Genomic DNA, 18,588 nt, shown 5'->3' on the forward strand with positions numbered 1-18,588 from the left:
AGGGCGAGACTAAATCACAACTTTGACCTACCCTCAAATCAGTACAAACTTGTACCCCACTGCAGTTTAATATATTGACAGAAGCCACTTCCTTTTCTTTTGTTTTGGTGTAGGCCTCAGTGTGTTAACAAAAACCAGAGACACTATCAATTTTAATATTTTATTAAAGTAGTGGATAAGTGGGGAAAAAAATAAAAAATAAAAATCAGGTAAAACAACAAGTTTCAGTCATGGGGACTTGACAAGGACCATGTCGAAATTAGAACAGTATTATGGAAGTGGAAGTAATACCTCTACAAATTAACACAAAAAGTAACTATTAATTAGATGTTTGCATTAAAATCTTAAATCGTTTTGTGCAAGAAGCTAGTATTTAAAAACAAAACAAAAAATATATTTTCTCAGCGGTGTTGATAACAGAAGGAATGCAGGAGGGGTTACAATACAGTCTGGAAAGTATTAATTGCCACTATACCCATCAACATAAGCATTCCTCAAACAGAAGATAAAGACAGGTCCTGATGACTTCAATTTAATATTTTTAGGAACATGTAAAAAACAAAACCCACCAAACACTCATAACAGATCCTACAGTGCTTATTACGAATCCAGAACTGTGAGTCATACAACACACAAACCTTTAGCCTATATATATATTTTTAAGTTTGTTCTGTAACCAGGGTTATTAATCCATACCTGTGTCATGGTTTTTTGTTTTAATTCATTCCTCTGGTGTGAATCTTGGCATCCTGCGACAATCTTCCCAATCAGCAAAATGGAAATGTTAACAAGGTGTCTCGTCTGGAGACTATTACACCCTGCCCCTCACATGCTTGTGAACTAGTCTGCATGCACAGTTATGTAATCTGCATGTGCACAGTGTATTATATTCTGCCAGCATGCGTAAATGAGGGATTACGATATATACACAACTTTTACTGGATTTTCCGTTGGGAGTATTAGAAACAGTAAATCCAAAATGTTTAACCTCTATATCTACCATTGACAACACTTAAAATTCTACTTTTTGACTGGCGTGTAATTCAGGATAAAATGTATTGGGACAACCAAACAAATACCACCATGTGAAAACACTATTTTTTTGCAGCGAATATTCACTAAAATGTCAAACTTAAAAGCAAATATCAGAGAGCACCTGACACATGTGACTGCTAGAAGTGCTGAGACACAACTGACTCCACGCACTGTGGGTTTTCAGAGCTTTTCAAATTGCAGATAAGGGATTGTGGACCTGTGCATTGGAATTTCTCCTGAAGCTTTGTTTCAAATGTAGATAAAGTTGTGGTCTTCCTGGCCCATATAAAAGGATTCTGAGCAGGCCATTCAAATATTTCAACAGTATTATGTATGAATTATTATTGTTTATTTCTTGGCAGATGCCCTTATCCTGGGCAACTTACAGGTTACACAAGCATTGCACAACAATCACTGCATTACCTGACTATATGACATTATATCAGGGATGGGTAACTCGCGGCCCAGGGGCCGCATACGGCCCGCATCACGTCATAGCGGCCCGCGGAAATATTTCGGACAGCCTAATTGAGGTGGAGTTGTGCTTTACAATGACTTCTAAAAAAAGAAAAATTGATCACGAGAACAGTGTACTCCAGCCAAGATGGGAGACAGATTATCTTTTTACTGAATTCAATAGCAAACCAATGTGTTTAGTTTGCTTGGAGACAAATTCAGTCATGAAGGATTTCAACGTAAGTCGCCATTACAACACCACTCACAAAGAAAAATATGATAAATATACCGGAGCTGCTCGAGCCGCCATCATCACTGACTTGAAGGGCAAAATACAACGACGGCAATGTGTTTTTTTTTTTTTTTTTTTACCTGTTTTTAACTGTGCAAGTCCTCTCTAAAGGCATCCCTTGCTGTTTCGCTCGAGCTTGCTAAAGCTAAAAAGTCACTCTCAGAGGGTGAAATTGTAAAATAAATGCAATAGAGATGGTGAAAGCTTTTGGAAATGATAAAATGGCTAAGGACTTTGAATCAGTGTCTTTGTCCCGCTGAACGGTGACACGTAGAATTTGTGACATCAAAATCACGTTCAAGCAAAGGTAAAGCAAGCTATGAGTGACTGCAGGTACTTTTCCCTGGCGCTAGATGAGAGTACAGATGTGACGGATGTTAGCCAGCTTCTCATTTGTTGAAGTTGGTCTCTTTGCATGGCAACGGAAAGGGTGAGGACATTTTCAAAGATGTCCAAAGTGCTGTAAATGAGCATGAGGGCTTTGGTAAGCTAACGGCTGTTGTTACCGATGGTGCACCGTCAATGCAAGGAAGACGCACTGGATTCGCCTGGCTTCTCCAACAGAATGGTGTTGACTGCACGATTCTACACTACATCAGGTGCGTATTTTTAATCCTACCCGCAAACAAATTATTAGCGATACTGGGCTACTGTGGAAATTCAGTGTGAATGTACAGTAGCCTGCGATTAATCAGAGTCATTTTGTTTTCTTTACAGATTCAAATTCAGCCATGTCATGGATTTGGTGACAAAGGTTAACAATCTCATTCGAGGTGGAAACAATTCGCTTAATCATAGGAAGTTCACTGCCTTTTTGGAAGAGGTGAGCGCTGCTTATGGAGATTTACTGATGCATACTGAGATCAGATGGATGAGCCACAGGAAGTGTTTAGAGAGGTTCTTTGCACTTCGGAATTAAATCCCTTTGTTCCTGGAGGACAGCATCAGATGTGACACGAGTGCTTACTGCAGAAAACTTAGGGATACAGAATTTCTCTGTGACATGGCCTTGCTGACAGATATTACTTCGCATCTGAATCATCTGAATTTGCAGTTACAAGGACGAAATCAACCCGTGTCAGACCTCTATGCGCATGTGAACGGGTTCCAGCATAAACTTTCACTTTTCAAGAACGGCTTTTCATCTGATCACCCGAATTTGATGCACTTCCTCTGTGCAAAGATGTCCCTGTATGCGAGAAAATACTTCTCAAGTACAGAAGAGACATAGAAACGCTCGAGGAGCAATTCAATGACCACTTTCAAGATTTCAATGTAATGCAGCCACGTATAGCTCTATTCACGAACGCCCTTACCGCTGATGTCACTGAGCAGCCCCCACAGCTGCAGCTGTGTGAACTTCAGTCCGTCCCCATCTTTCAAGCAAAGTCCGGTGAGAAAGGAATCTGAGTCCCGTTTCCCACACCTCACGGATTTTGCGTTGTCGATGGCCAGCATGTTTGGTAGCACTTAAATCTATGAGAGCAACTTCTCAATGATGAAGCAAATCTAATCAAAGGAGAGGAACAGACTGACACATGAAACTGTTTCAGCTCATGCAAATTGGTTGTACAAATGTTGAGATTGACATTGAATCTATTGTGCACCAGCAGGAGAGGCCACAAGTTTCCCTCTGGCAGTAAGGAGGCAAATGCATTGGCCCTCACCACCACCAAAGTTGCCCATCCCTGCATTATACATTAGCTCTTCACTACAGAACTTCATCCACGCAGATATTTGTTTGCATGATAATGGCTGAAAAAACAGATCATGGATTTATTTATTTCCCCGACAAGTTTCTCATTTACGATTTGTTGTTAGGTCAAACTTTTTAATTTGGTCTAGCCCATATTGCCATTAAAAAGAAGAACAAAAAAATCAACATTGCACAAGCTGTTACAATCCATTACTGGTAGAGAGGCCCCCCTGCATGATTAATGTAGTTTGAAGAGCAATCTTTGTTTCATCAGACCTAGGGCTGGGCGTTATAACTTTAAAATAATATCTCTATATTTTTAGAAGTTTGGGCGATATACGATATATATCTCAATATTTCTTTTTTTTTTCCAATCAAATTTTTTCAAAATAAGACCAAAGACATTCAAACTACAAGTATTTTGTTAATCCTTCAATAAGCAAAACTAACATACTACATGCAGGCTGTCATGGTAAATATATGCAGAATGCAACACATTACAGGGCAAGTGTTGTGTGATTACTATTACATGTGTTATGTTGTTATATATATATATATATATATAAACACACACACACACACACGAAAAGTTTAAAAATAGCTGGCGTTACAATAGTTTTAATAAATCTTAAATGCGGGGTGGCTTATCCCAGGGATTTTATATAGAACAATTATCCATATTATATTAGTATGGTACAGCAGCTCCCGTCTAAAAACAGTCCATATTCACTGATGTCTCAAGTTATTTATTAGAGAAAAAGTTAACATCATAATGCTTACGCACACACACACACAGTATGACTTACCGTCACAACAATAACACAAGTAACAGTAATCACACAGCACATGCGCTGTAAAGGTACAGATTCAGGTAGATTTAGCACAGCCGGGTTTATAGTGGTGCTTTAACATCTGCTAGACAGAGACATTTCTCCTCTTCTGTCACGTTTCGATTCTACTTACAAGTACAGCACGTTGTTAATACAAAATAGTTAAAATAATAGTAATAGTAATAATAATAATAATAAAACTGTTGAACCACTTCACCATCTTAATAAAAAGAAAATGATACTTTCTGCATGTGTTTGCATTGCTTTCCAATTTATTAAAAAGCAAACAAACGTTATTAATATTTTTATACAAATCATATCAGCGGGGGTGGGAGTGCTTGCAGATCGAGTTTAGCCCGGTGACGACAGCGGGGCGGACCGTGTGCGCTTGTGCATTCAATCGTGAAAATCCCAGTAACTGAGCAGATTGTGAAATACTCAGACCAGCCCGTCTGGCACCAACAACCATGCCATGCTCAAAATTGCTTAAATCACCTTTCTTTCCCATTCAGACATTCAGTTTGGAGTTCAGGAGATTGTCTTGACCAGGACCACACCCCTAAATGCATTGAAGCAACTGCCATGTGATTGGTTGGTTAGATAATTGCATTAATGAGAAATTGAACAGGTGTTCCTAATAATCCTTTAGGTGAGTGTATATCGTCATATCGCACAGCCCTATTCAGACCAGAGAATTTTGTTTCTCATGGTCTGAGAGTCCTTCAGGTGCCTTTTGGCAAACTTCAGGCGGGCTGTCATGTGCCTTTTACTGAGGAGTGGCTTCCGTCTGGCCACTCTACCATACAGGCCTGATTGGTGGAGTGCTGCAGAGATGGTTGTTCTTCTGGAAGGTTCTCCTCTCTCCACAGAGACACGCTGGAGCTCTGTCAGAGTGACCATCGGGTTCTTGGTCATCTCCCTGACTAAGGCCCTTCTCCCTCAATCGCTCAGTTTGGCCAGGCGGCCAGCTCTAGAAAGAGTCCTGGTGTTCCAAACTTCCTCCATTTACAGATGGAGGCCACTGTGCTCATTGGGACCTTCAACGCTGCAGAAATTTTTCCGTAACCTTCCCCAGATCTGTGCCTCGATACAATCCTGTCTTGGAGGTCTACAGACAATTCCTTGGACTTCATGGCTTGGTTTGTGCTCTGACATGCACTGTTAACTGTGGGACCTTATATAGACAGGTGTGTGCCTTTCCAAATCATGTCCAATCAACTGAATTTACCACAGGTGGACTCCAGTCAAGAAACATCTCAAGGATGATCAGTGGAAACAGGATGCACCTGAGCTCAATTTTGAGTGTCATGGCAAAGGCTGTGAATACTTATGTACATGTGCTTTATTTGTTTTTTATTTTTAATAAATTTGCAAAGATTTCAAACAAACTTCTTTCACGTTGTCATTATGGGGTATTGTTTGTAGAATTTTGAGGAAAATAATGAATTTAATCCATTTTGGAATAAGGCTGTAACATAACAAAATGTGGAAAAAGTGAAGCGCTGTGAATACTTTCTGGATGCACTGTACCTTCATAAAATGTCCCAAGCTTTTAAATCACACTACTTTTACTTAAATTAAATAAATGAATACATTAATTGCAGCTCTTTGCGGACTGAAAAAGCACAGCTTCATGAACTCAGTAGAATAGTTTGGAACATTTTCTTGACCTATACAGCAGAAAAAGGAAGTCACGCTTGCTTTAGCAGAATTAATGCAGAAGCAATTATTTCTGGGTCACATGGTGTTCTTGATTATTATTTCCTTAAGAGAAGAATATGTGGTGTATTGTGAGTTGGATTACGATACAAACAAAACTCTTCTGGAATGTTGAACAATATTTATTTTCTTACCACAGTAAACCTGAAATACCAATTGACCACCAGTTTAAGGAATGCCAAACACATCTGCAGCACAACATGGTAGACAGGACTGAGAAGCAGTAAGGAATGAAAACAGTCAGGCAGATTTGTAACGCTTTCTGCCTTGTGAAGAATCTGCCAGGCTTGCCAAATCAAACGTCTTGGCTGGCATTTGTATAATCCACTCCAGGATATGTCTGAATTTCTCATCCCTGAGTCTAGCTAAGGGATGCCAAAAGAGGGTAAACTGTAATCATTTAAGTTTGCAAAATAAGTTTGCTTTACATTATGACATATGTTCTGTAATCAAAATGTAATTTAGGTGCCATTTTGTTCGTCGTACATTATTGTAGAATAACCTACATTTCACTATTTCATTGTGGAAAGTTCAAAGTAATCTCCAAAATAAACTTTTCAAGTAGAGTCCAAAGTATCAGAATTTGTCTATTGATTCCGTCTTAAGGGTCTCATAACCAACTGTAACTTCCTGAAATCTATCAAGCTCACACCAGTTTGCTTTTGTTGGAGACGGCAAAGTGTATCTACTGGAAACAGTTTACGAAAGAGCAGACTTAATAAACCCACTGACATGTCCACTATTATTATTGTATTATTAATACAAATAAAATCTTCCGGATAAACACTTTAACAAAGGCATCAGCCCATAACCTAGCATCATACTATATGAAACTAGAATGACCTTAAAGTAAACAAAATGATGCCTACACAAAATAGGCATTACCAGATCGTTAATGTAAAGTGTCAGATGTAGCATCTAACAAAGATCACAGTGCTCGTCTCAGTCAAATCGACATTATAAGCTAAGTCCCATAACCCTCACTGTACCTATGCTTTAAATGTACAATTTTCACTGGATTACTTGTAAAGTACACCGCACACAAGGGCAAAATGTAGCTGCTTTTATTTTATTGCTACATTCTAGGTCAGGGTTCATAAACGGGCCAGAGCATAATTTAAAGACGGTGTTTTCAGCGGTAAGAGCATGTGGGGGGTGGGGGTTGGTGCTGACACTGTTGTCTCCGGTAAGAGAGGGGGGTGCCGACGGTGTTTTCTACGGTAATAGCGGGGGTAATATATAGTTCTATGTGGGACAATTTGTCAGCGCAACTAACGGGGACTATTGTAATTACTGCAGTATAAAACACAATCTAATTGGAATCGCATTTTTGTTTTATTTTCTTCCTTGAATGATTAAGTAACTCATCAAAATTCCAGGGGAAGCTGAACCCCACTTGTTACTGTTTTTACTGCCTATGATGGCCACCATACTGCATCTCACTTGACCCCAGTCAGTATAGGTGAACTCACACAATGATAGGGATTAACACATTTATTACCAAGCCGAAAGGTAGGTTGCCAGTGTGAAAAAGCTTATAAAAGGGTGTAGGGTATATATATCTGACATACATGGAAAATAAAAATGATCTTGCTGCTCTTCCATCTGCATTTATAATCTCATAATCACAATAATCTCATGGCCCTAAGAATTTTATGGCGGCTCTTTGAGGACATGAAAAATACTAAAAAACCTAGCCCCTATGGTTATCTCGTGATCACGATATAACGGCGAGATAAATTACCTCCCTTTAACTTAAATTATTTTTTTATCACAAATGAGAGTAAAACGCTGGCACTGTAGAGCCCTGTAACGGGAGGTACTGGTTAAGAACACTGAAAGTCTTGTATTATGCTTCTGTTTTGGACCCAATGATCAAATCCAGACCAAGCACCTTAGTTTATTTTAAATGTTTTATATCTAATCATACACACACACACACCTTAATACAACAACAATTAGAGCTCAAATCATTCTTTCAGCTCCCACGTTTACTGCAACAGAAAAACATTTGCAGAGAACGGTAAGATTTTTGGCCATCATAAATGTTTTCTAGTTACAAGGAGGCAAGATCCAAGTGCTTTACAGACTGAGCATTGTACACCATTTTTGCTGGAAGAATGAGCAATAACTTTACTGCCAGAACAGACTAAACAGTCCCAAAACAGAAACCAGGAATATATGCATGATCATGTTTCACACTAGAGTGGGAAAAAAGGATACATTAATATCTACTTCCAAGAATACAAGCATCAGAAAAAGCATTGCAATATTCCACTTACAGCCTAGTTTGGATTTATATGGAAGTAATCTTAGGTGACAGGGACATTTTCTGTTTGAGAGGAGCTCAACAGGTTAATATCCATATTAAACACATGGGAGAAGTTACAATGTCCTTTTGTCAGGTCTGTCTGTAATTTTCTTTGAACAGTGCCATGCCAAAGTCAAATTTGAGGTGTTATTTTAAGTAGGGTACATTACGCGTTGATTTGGGGCTTTCTACGTAAACTATGATTATGTCCAGGCAATTATCAATTATCTTGGGATCCAAAAAGTGCACAAAAATAAGTTTAGTAAGTAAGCTACCCCTTGAAACACTTACTTTTAAACAAAAACCCAGTTACAGACAGATTAGCAAGCCATTATGTTTAAATGATTTTAGAAAATGAAATAATGTAATAATGTCAAATTTTAACTATTTGTAAAGCTTTGTGTATTATGTGACTTAAGAGTATTGGTTAAAGTATTGGTTGTATTTCAAGTCTGGATTGAGCAGTTCCCTTATTATATGGCATGCTGCCTTGAATACTATAAACTACTACTCATCTGGTATCCAGGCACCACCTTAGTTTGTTTCCAATCTCATAGTGCAGCACACATTTTTCTTATTGTGTTACCACTTCCTATGGAATTTTACGTGCCACTAATTTGACTAACAATTTTGGCTCACCTTTCCCCGTCCGACGCACTGCGCACTTCATGCTTCGCCATTTCACTCTCTGCACATTTGCCCTTTTTATGACACTCCCGATTTCCTTCTCAGGACTTCACAACTATTTCAGAATGCTCCCACTCTTGTTTTACAGCTTTCCGTGACCTCTGAGAGAAATGGGGTGAGCATCTGGCTGTTTTATGGTCCCAATAGACTTTCTTTGCAGAATCCAAATCAGTCCAATTGCTTCCAATCAGGACATATTAGCATTTTTCACCAGGTGAAAAAATTACATAATTGTAGCCAAAATTTATTCACACTGTACATATCAAATTATTTGGAAGCATTAATAAATATTTCTAAACTCAGTGGCCTAAAATAAAAAAAAAATCACAACATAAGAATCTTACTTTATTTATTTTTTAAATAAGGAAATATAAAATCATATTCCCCATTGTACTACAGCCTTTTAAAAGGAAAACATATGGGGGAGCTTTAGAGTCCCCTTTGCACGATGATTTTCTCATTCAAGTATTTTTCCTGTTTGTATAAGATGCCAATAAGTTAAAAAGTCACAGTGCAAAGCAAGAACATACTTACATCAAACTCTTCACCAAGCCACATATAACGAATCAAGGCTGGTTAATGTAATATAAAAAATCTGTTCAAGGACAGAGAAAAATAAATCCTCTTTTATAGACTTAAACAGGTCACAAAGGCAACAAAGGGGTCACTTTTGTCCATGGTAACCACAGTGGTCAACATACTAGCAAAAACAGCTTTAGGACACTTATTTAAATCCCAGCTAATCATATGTTAGATAGTAACAGAGAACACGGCAACATGAACATGATTCAAAAGCTAAATTACTAGACTGATTACAAACCAAAAAAAAAAAAAAACTTCTCATCTTGTTCTTAAAATTACTAGTATTAAAGTATTTTTCTGCAGTTTAATGTAAGTTTATGTATGTTGACAAAAACACGTATTGGTTTGCATGACTATTATTTATTTCTTAGCAGATGCCCTTGTCCAGGGCAACTATGATGCAGTGACCTGCCTGTTGCCAGCATACTGCCCAGCAATTTGGTTGTTGTGTGTGCAACACAAGGCAACCTGCTTTCACCTTCTTGCCGCCAATTAAAGTTGCCCCTGTATCCAAGCCTTATGAGCAGATCCCTGCAATTTGTCAAACTTGTTTTTGTTTTAAACTGGATTCAGCCCTCCAGCCCCAAGAGGCTACAATAGTTTCCAATTAAACCACCTACTGAGCAATCATTATTAATCCAAGTGCACTACTTTAATCAACTCAATTAGTCACTTAATTATTCCATAATACATTTTTATTACACTGTTAAATTTACAAAACTATGCACATTTGCACTTGTATGCCAAAGACACACAAGATTTCACATTTCTTATTACTTGTTTTAGTTGAACTGGAGTGGCTACAGAGACACCTATAGGATAGCAAATTAATTACAGTCTAAAAGAAGATCACGCAAAACACAGAGTTCTACTTACAACCCTTTCAGAAACCTGGTCAGGTTTGAATTTTGAATCTCTCTGGGGAATTTGGCTCATGCAGGCTTCACAAAAGCAAGTTGTTGTTTTAGTCAGCTCACTGCTGCCCTTTGGTTCACCAGCAACGATGAACACAGATGCTGCAACGTTTTTATACACCAATTCCTCCTTTCCAAACAAAGGCTACGGTATCCTAAATCAGATTTCCCAAGATGTTAGGATATCAAGATGTTAGGTTTGTCTGGAATCATCATTTTACAATAGGAGGAGGATAATCTGAAAAAGGGGCAGGCTCAAATTGATTTACCTTCCAAGAGGTCCAGAAGAAATCTACTTATGTATAATGTATAACTTATTTCATATTCCAGCATATACATCTGTAAACTTTTGTCTGGGTTCAGAATATCTGGACCTGAAAATGAAAATGAAAGCTACCCTCCAGTACACATCCCAGAATAACCTTTTATAGCCATGAATGATTAAAGGGTACACATACCAGTACCACCACTGACGATAAACAATGCCTTTTAAGTCCAATATGCAATAATACATTACATACAAAGAGTAGGCATGTATACATTAATTCTCAATATCATTAAAAAATGTATGACAGTTTAAAAAAAAAAAAAAAAAAAAAAAAAAAAAAAATCTGCAGTCACAGGAAGAGGCCAGGAGTATTCCTTTCAACAGCTATTTTTGCCTGAATCTCCCCGGGCAAATTAACAAAGCTTTAGGGATTTCGGACTTTGCATTCCACAATACCACAGAGAATGAAAGCCTCACAAAGCCTGACAGCAGCAAATTCCACACAATGGAGGTTCTTTTTCCATGTCCTAAAGACTCGCCTTTTGTTAGCACTAGCCACTTTAAACTGCAATTTCCAACAATGAAAAAAAAATCAGTAGCCCCAGGTCATAAAATTCACCTTGTCTGCCCGGTTCTTGCCCAAACAACCCCGGCCTTAAATCAATCTTATTATATACCAGCCTTCCGCCTTCATGGCAGTTCCTGGAGTCAAAGTGCAAGTGGTTAAAAGTGTGAGTCTGGAGTTACAGCTCAAATGAATCATCTGGTCATTCCACACTAGGTCAATGGACCACAATTGTCAATTAACCCCCCCGAACAGAAGTGATTGTACTGACAGTTAGGAGAAGCAATTGACGTCCTTCAATTCAAACACCAGAGAACAAAAAAATGATTCTGAAGATATGGGACTGCCTTTGATTAGAGTCAGTGAAATCATTGACCTTTAGAATTGGTATCACAGTAAGGATTTTACCCCCTTTTGTTTGCTTATTTATCAGCTTTACACTGGCTATGAACTTGGCTCCTCTATATTAAAGTACCTATTGCAGCCCAAGCTGAAGTAGCTAGAAAGTGGAGACTCCAGTAACAGCAGATAAACTCCTGGTAGCTTCCTTTTTAACAGATCATTTTAGAATAAGGTGAAACATTTATGCTTACTTTACATGGATAATAGAGATGACAAACAATTAGGGACAATGTGTTAACACTGCTGCTATATTATTTTTGTCATTACCAAAACATTGCCATGTGAACGTACGTCTTCAACAGGTCATAAACAAAGCACTTTCTTTAAGATTCACTCTGATTGTTTCACCTGAGGGGCACAGATCAGTGATCAAAATTAATGTAAAATCGAGTATTCTGTCGATTAATCGAGTTATTCGACACAAAAAAAAAGATTTGTTGCAATTAAGCATTTTAAAAAGGCAGTGTTTTTGCATTCTTCTTGTTTTTCAATATAAAGTGTCAGTGTGTTTTTATTTTATTGTATTTGTATTGCTTTTGCATTTCTTAACCATTAGCAAATTGGTTACACAACAAACCTATCAAAAAGCTTTTAAAACAAACTTTTTTTTTTTGTATTGGTTAAAAAAAATAATTATAACACATCTCTTAGGAGATAGGAAAAATGGCTGCGTGCTGAAAGTGCTCACTAAATGAAAGCGCTTTTAAGGGAGTCAAACGAGGGATGTTATGAACATCTTACTGCTTCCGAGACTGATAAAAGTTGAAATCAAGCAAATTTCTTAGTATTGTAAACTTTTAATTAGGCACATAATTCAGTATTGCAGACTGTTATCTCAGTGATTTGGAAGGGTTGGGGGGCAGACGTTTATCACAAGAATGTACATGCGAGGAGGTGAAGCACAGATTAAGACGTTTCTAGTTTATTTCAGCTGGTCAACCTAAATGTCAGAATCTCTTTTTCAACCAAACTGCAGGACTGACAGAAAAGAAAACCATTAAGATTAAGAAACACACAGATGTAGTACTAATAGTCCAAGATTTATTCAACACGGCACACCCGACTGATTTCTCGGCAAAGGAGAAAGAGCACATCTGCACCGAGTCGGACACACGCGTTTACAATCAATGCCAAGTAAGCAATGCACATTTATTATTATTATTGTTCTGATAAAATATTAGTGGTAGTAATAACAACAACAAGTACATTTGAAGATGCTTTCATATGTATTCAACACAGCCCGATTTAGTTTGTTTTGTTTGTTGTGTTGCGGGGCTTCTAGTCAGGTGTGCTCCTTGCAAAAGGTATGATCTCCCTTGAAACATAATTTGTAAACATCTGTGTGTTTTTGTATTTTAAAAAGAACATTCTGGAGATTCATATATAAGTACAAATAATTTGCTGAGCTATTTTGCTGAGATTTGTGCACTGTTGTCCTGATGTGTAGAGCAGTCACTGTGAGCTCAGTGCTCTGGGGGTGCTCAATAGGCCTACATTTTAACTGAGGATTTTTATGTATTTATTTTTTTAAATCGAAATACTCAATGAATCGTGACAGCCCTTACATTATACTTATTTACATTTAAAGAGATCTCCCTGGAAAACAAGGTGCTACAGGGCTGCAGTGGGCATGAAGCCAATCAAAGCATCACAAGTTTTCATGCATTACATTTAGAATGGGATTTACTATTTAACCTTTGTGAAACAGTTTCCATTAAAAATATTTAAAACATAATAATAAAGTGTGCCACTGCTTAAATGCTTTGACCAACCTTTGAAGGTTCAGAATGGTCTCCGAAGGCCTACCGAGAAAAAGCACCTTCGATCCCTCGGGACAGTCCTACTAAGTTTTGATGGACATTTCATATTGTACACACAGCACTGCACACAAATCTGCTGTTCTTACCCTGGGTGGAGGAACAAATGATGATTAAAACAGTCCCAAGCAAGGCAGTGTTGTCTAGACTCCTGGCCAGTTGTGTAGATCTTGAGCACAAAAGGAGGAAGCATAACAGTCTCAGATTTCCTCCTTATATAGTTTGTCACGTACTGAACCGGGATCTTTATCAAGCTCAAAAGCAAACCCATATAACGGTTCCCTTTGGTTAGCCAACAAATCCATCCACCTACATCTTCTCCTGTATTAAAAACATAACTAATTTTGCTTGGGGAAATGCATCACTGAAGTCTTGTGAAATGTAACATAAGAGAAGACTGACAGCAAACAGAAATTTCAGTAATTCTTGTACAATTGTATTTTTAACAACCAACTCGGATCAAGTAATAAGAAACTCTGTAACACACAAAACACACGTTTGTAATTTGGGTAGTAAGGAATCAGTGCAGCACCAGCAACTGACAAAGTAGCAGAAACAAAATAACAGAATGCATTCAATCACTTTTCCGGCAAACGGAAATCCCAAAGCTTAAACAGTAAAAAGAGCAGTTACAAAAGCAGAAAAATAATTTAGTATTATGCATAAAGCAGATACCTCGGAGAAAACAGCTGAAAACAAAATCAAAAGGAAAAAGGCTTCCATGTTACCCAATCCAAAAACTCCATCTCAACAGAGTTAATTACTTCTGGAAAGTATTAAGTTATCTATATTCCAGATGGGAAAAAGAAGAGGCACCAGCTAGGAAGATTTAGAGAGACTGCTTCACCCAGAACACTCTCCATGAGAACTTTCCATAATCACGGCTTTATTTCCCCGATTAAAAAGATGTAAACAATCATTTTCATGGGACTTGAAAAAAAGCAATCGTGTAGTTTAAGATACCAGCATCACATGAAAGAAAACATTTATTTACCTCATAATGGAGGGGATATCCCCTTCTGTAATTTGTATATTGCGTTTCATATACAAACCAACTCTGCATTTGTTTAATTTAATGTGCGTTTTGTTTGCTCTACCCTTTCTGCTTTTCCTAAACTATTTAGGAAAAAGACAAAAATGCCATGGCCCAAGTTAGACATTCAAGTTTGCTCTGGTGTTTGATGGTTCAAAACATAGGGGCATGATCAAAACAACCAAAATAACTATGTTCACCCATCCATCTCCTAGCACAGGTTTGAATGAGTTGGGTCCTCTGCTACAAAGCTTAGAAGTACAACGATAAGATACCATTACATTACAAAACAAAAATGGTGTCCTTTTACAACTGCAACTGATAAAACCCTTCTTTGTTCTTTAAATGTGATATCCAGTGCTTGTGTGCCAACGGGATTAAGGCAATCCCATCGTAGGTGCCCGGTTACAAACGCGCACATACAGTGTAACAAGGTGCGTGTTCAACAAGGACAGAGAATTCAACCCCCCCTCCCCATCATTTATTTTTACATTAGTGTTAAACTGGAAAATGTACCACTTTAGCAGACTGTATCTGGATTATACATATATTTATGTACCCGCGCGTGTTTGGCAGGCATGTAACTGCGCTTCAAATCAAGTTTAGGAAATGTACCAAGCAGGTCAGAACAGAAAATGCTCTGCAGTTCATGTCAAAATCAGGTTCAACACACACATGGTATGCACACCGTAAAAAACTATTTCACTACTATCAAAACAGCACAGGAATGGTAACCAGACAATTTTACGGCATTCTGTATATATTCACCACTGTGAAGGTTTTATCTAAAGAGTATACAAACAAGCATCTATACTATGTGACCCAAAGCAAAGTATGACTAAATTCCTCCTGAAGCTAGTGAACCCAACATCTGAAACGCACACGTGAGGTATGTAACTGCCAGGCACAGTTCCCTTCGAAACAAATACAGTCAAATCTCCACTGTGTTTAAAAGAAAGAGTACCCTGGTTCTCTAAAAGAGCACATTTGGTTCAACCCACTTAGAGACTGCTAACCTGTTGTTGTACCACCATATTCAGCTGCACTTCATTTCTGCGGTGAATGGAAGGAATGCCAAAACAATTCACACCAGAACAATTAAAAGGCAAAATGAATGACAGCAGGCACAACTCATGTTAGAACATGATTTGTTTTCCAGGGCAAGTCAACAGGTGGTCATTTTAAACCCTGCAAGCATGAAAGCTTAACGAAAGCACAGAAGTCTTTCTGTCCCCCCCCCCAAACAGTATTTATAATTTAGAAATTCTGATTGCGTCATAGACATTCAGCCTTATTACAGCATTGAAGTTTAAGAACTCTACCACAACTCATAACTTTTACATATTACTAAAGAGTTCAGTGTCTGTGGGGCCAAAGGGGTTCCCGGACTTAAAGTTCTGTTTTAAATAATGCTGCTTACGTACTTGCAGATGTTGGGAATCTATCAAATACTGTGCATACCAGTCCCCAACAGTGAGTTAGGTCTATATTTCTTCAAGCTACTTTAACAATTCGAACGTAATTCTTTCTTTGAACAGATGTCCTTAAATGTGAAGGGAACCCATCCCAGTCCTGGCCAGTTCACACAAACACACACTTGACTGTAGGCTAGCTCAAGAGTAAACCAACGCAATAAAAACAATGTGTGAATCTTGAAGGCCATTGAAAACTTTCCCTTAATTGAGTTCTAACCAAACATTTGTTAAAGGTAGCGCTGTAGGTGTTTTGGACAATATATTGAAAAAGTACAAACATTGAGCCCCTCCCATTATGAACAGTGATTTTTGTGTCTCCGACAATACACTTCAATACACTAACTGGCCACAACTCAACAATGGCCTTCTCAGTGTGGCCTGTGGATGATATTATGAGTGACCTCCTGAAGGATGGAGCTCTCCTCTTCTTTTAAATCAAAATGGACAGGCGTGTATATACACCCTGGGTTACAACAGTTCTACGCACAACCAACAGTGCCCCAATAAACACCCACACAAGTATTTCAAACAAGCCAGTGCACAGTTATTTCCTGACATGGGAATAAACACACAACACATGAGATCATGCATCTCATTCAAGTGGTATTCCTGGAACCAGCTACTCGCTTTAGCATCAAAATGGTACCTCAGCGCTGAAACACAATGCACTACACAGTACAGCTGCTGGCCATGGGTCAGAGATTGGGACACACACCTCAAACAGGGGGGCCAGTGCGAGTCAAAATGCAGAACTTCATTTCTTAGGCATTCATTAAACCTCACTCGGGATATTCAACATCTGTATAAGCGTCTCATATGACACACACACACACACACACACACACACACATATATATATATACAGATAATACAGTTTCAGCCTGGAACCGACACAATAAACCAGTTAGAAATGTATATAAACATATAAGAGATCATTAAAGTTACCGCAAAGACATAATGCGTTGAATGAGTGTAAACTGATACGTGGGGAAAGCACACACACGTCCGGATGGCGCAGAAGTGACACCGGTCTCTTTTGAAAGGTCCAGCCAACCCACACAGCATTGCAATTGCAATCGCCTCCCCCCCCCCCAAATAAAAAAACAAACAAACAAACAAAAAAACTTTCCCCTGCAGTACTTACAGGATGGTGGTCTGCGGAGACACGGCAGGTACAGTTTCCAGCATTAAATGCATGCATCTGACGGTGGTGCGGAAGCACAGGCAGCGGCTGGGACACGCCAGGACGGCCGGCGGCGCGGCGGCGCACAGGAGCACGGCCAGCGTCGGCAGGAGCGGGGAGAGGGCACTGCCTGTCCAGAGCGCCATTGTGAGCGACCACCGCCAGCAACTTCCTCGGCGACTGAGCCTCAGCCCTCCCTGCGCGGCTCTATCCGGCAGCCCCCCAGCGCCGAGCAGAGCCAATCACAGCGGCCGCTGCCCTATTGGTGAGAACAAGAATGCCCCCGTTTCAGCTGTTTTCTGCAACCCCCCCCCCCCCCCACCCACATTGTCGGCACGCCACTGTTACAGAGAACATCAAACCCCCCCCCATATCCATGTCGATCCCCCTGCATACCATGAAACCTGTACCTCCATGGCTTTTCATTTTCGGGGGGGGGGGGGGGTGCTGTTTGTACAGAAGGATGGCAAACTCAATACAAGAGGAAGGTGAAATCGACCAATCATTGTGGGGTGCACATCAAGCACAGTGAGCCCTAATACATGTATCTATCTATCTATCTATCTATCTATCTGTCTGTCTGTAATATAACTGAGTATGAATTGAATGAGAAGTGGTGTTAATCGTGCACAGATCTGTGTCTTTGTTTCTTGAAGGCCTAAACAACATACAACCTTGTGAGATTGAAAGGTAGAAATACACTTTACAGGGTCCCAAGGAGCAACAGGACAGCTAAGCAGATCCAGTTTCAAATCTGTGGAAGTCGGAGTCCATGCCAATACTCGCTTTTGAAACCTGGTGAGAAAAATGATATGAGAGTAAAACATCAGCAGCTCCTAGCCACAGATGCCATTACATGCAACATGATTTTCAAACATAGATAATATAGGCTCGATATTGCATCGCTACACAAAGATATGACACTTTACATTTCATGAATATACAGCAATTGTTGGAGGATATACAAAAATGAATTTGGTAAATGAACATGTGACAGCAGCAAGGGAGGTTGCTGCACAAGTGTATACTTTATATGAAAAGTGTGGATAGATATAGGAATGAACGTCTCATACAGTATGATAATCTGTGCTTGTTTGCTTATGTTTTTCTTGCATAGCAGCTAAACACAAAGTAAGTGGACGCATCGTGGGGAGCCTTCATCCAGCACTGGATTGATATGGGCTGATGGTGATATATCTATAAATATATGCATTATTAGTAGTAGTATATTATCACACAACTCTGTATGTGTCCAATTCACTTGGTTTTTAATATAAACAGTACAAATTATTAAAACACAGAAATACAGGGTTAATCTACTCT

The 18,588-nt window shown here is 39.0% G+C and overlaps 1 protein-coding gene across 4 annotated transcripts in view; it reads right to left on the bottom strand.

Annotated features, from left to right (window-relative positions):
- Positions 1 to 17,461, bottom strand: part of pxdn (peroxidasin) — a 73,992-nt gene extending 56,531 nt beyond the window's left edge. For 3 of the 4 annotated variants that reach the window (XM_066714718.1, XM_066714639.1, XM_066714589.1), the window contains exon 1: positions 17,227 to 17,460. In XM_066714718.1, coding sequence (XP_066570815.1) covers positions 17,227 to 17,411 — 185 coding nt within the window. In that variant the 5' untranslated portion in view covers positions 17,412 to 17,460. Of the gene's footprint in view, positions 1 to 17,226 lie in introns of all 4 variants that reach the window. The other variant, XM_066714800.1, reaches the window with a different exon arrangement.
- Between the last annotated feature and the right edge of the window lie 1,127 nt (positions 17,462 to 18,588).

The sequence above is a fragment of the Amia ocellicauda genome, chromosome 1 (genome assembly GCF_036373705.1).
Source record: "Amia ocellicauda isolate fAmiCal2 chromosome 1, fAmiCal2.hap1, whole genome shotgun sequence".
Lineage (NCBI taxonomy): Eukaryota > Metazoa > Chordata > Actinopteri > Amiiformes > Amiidae > Amia > Amia ocellicauda.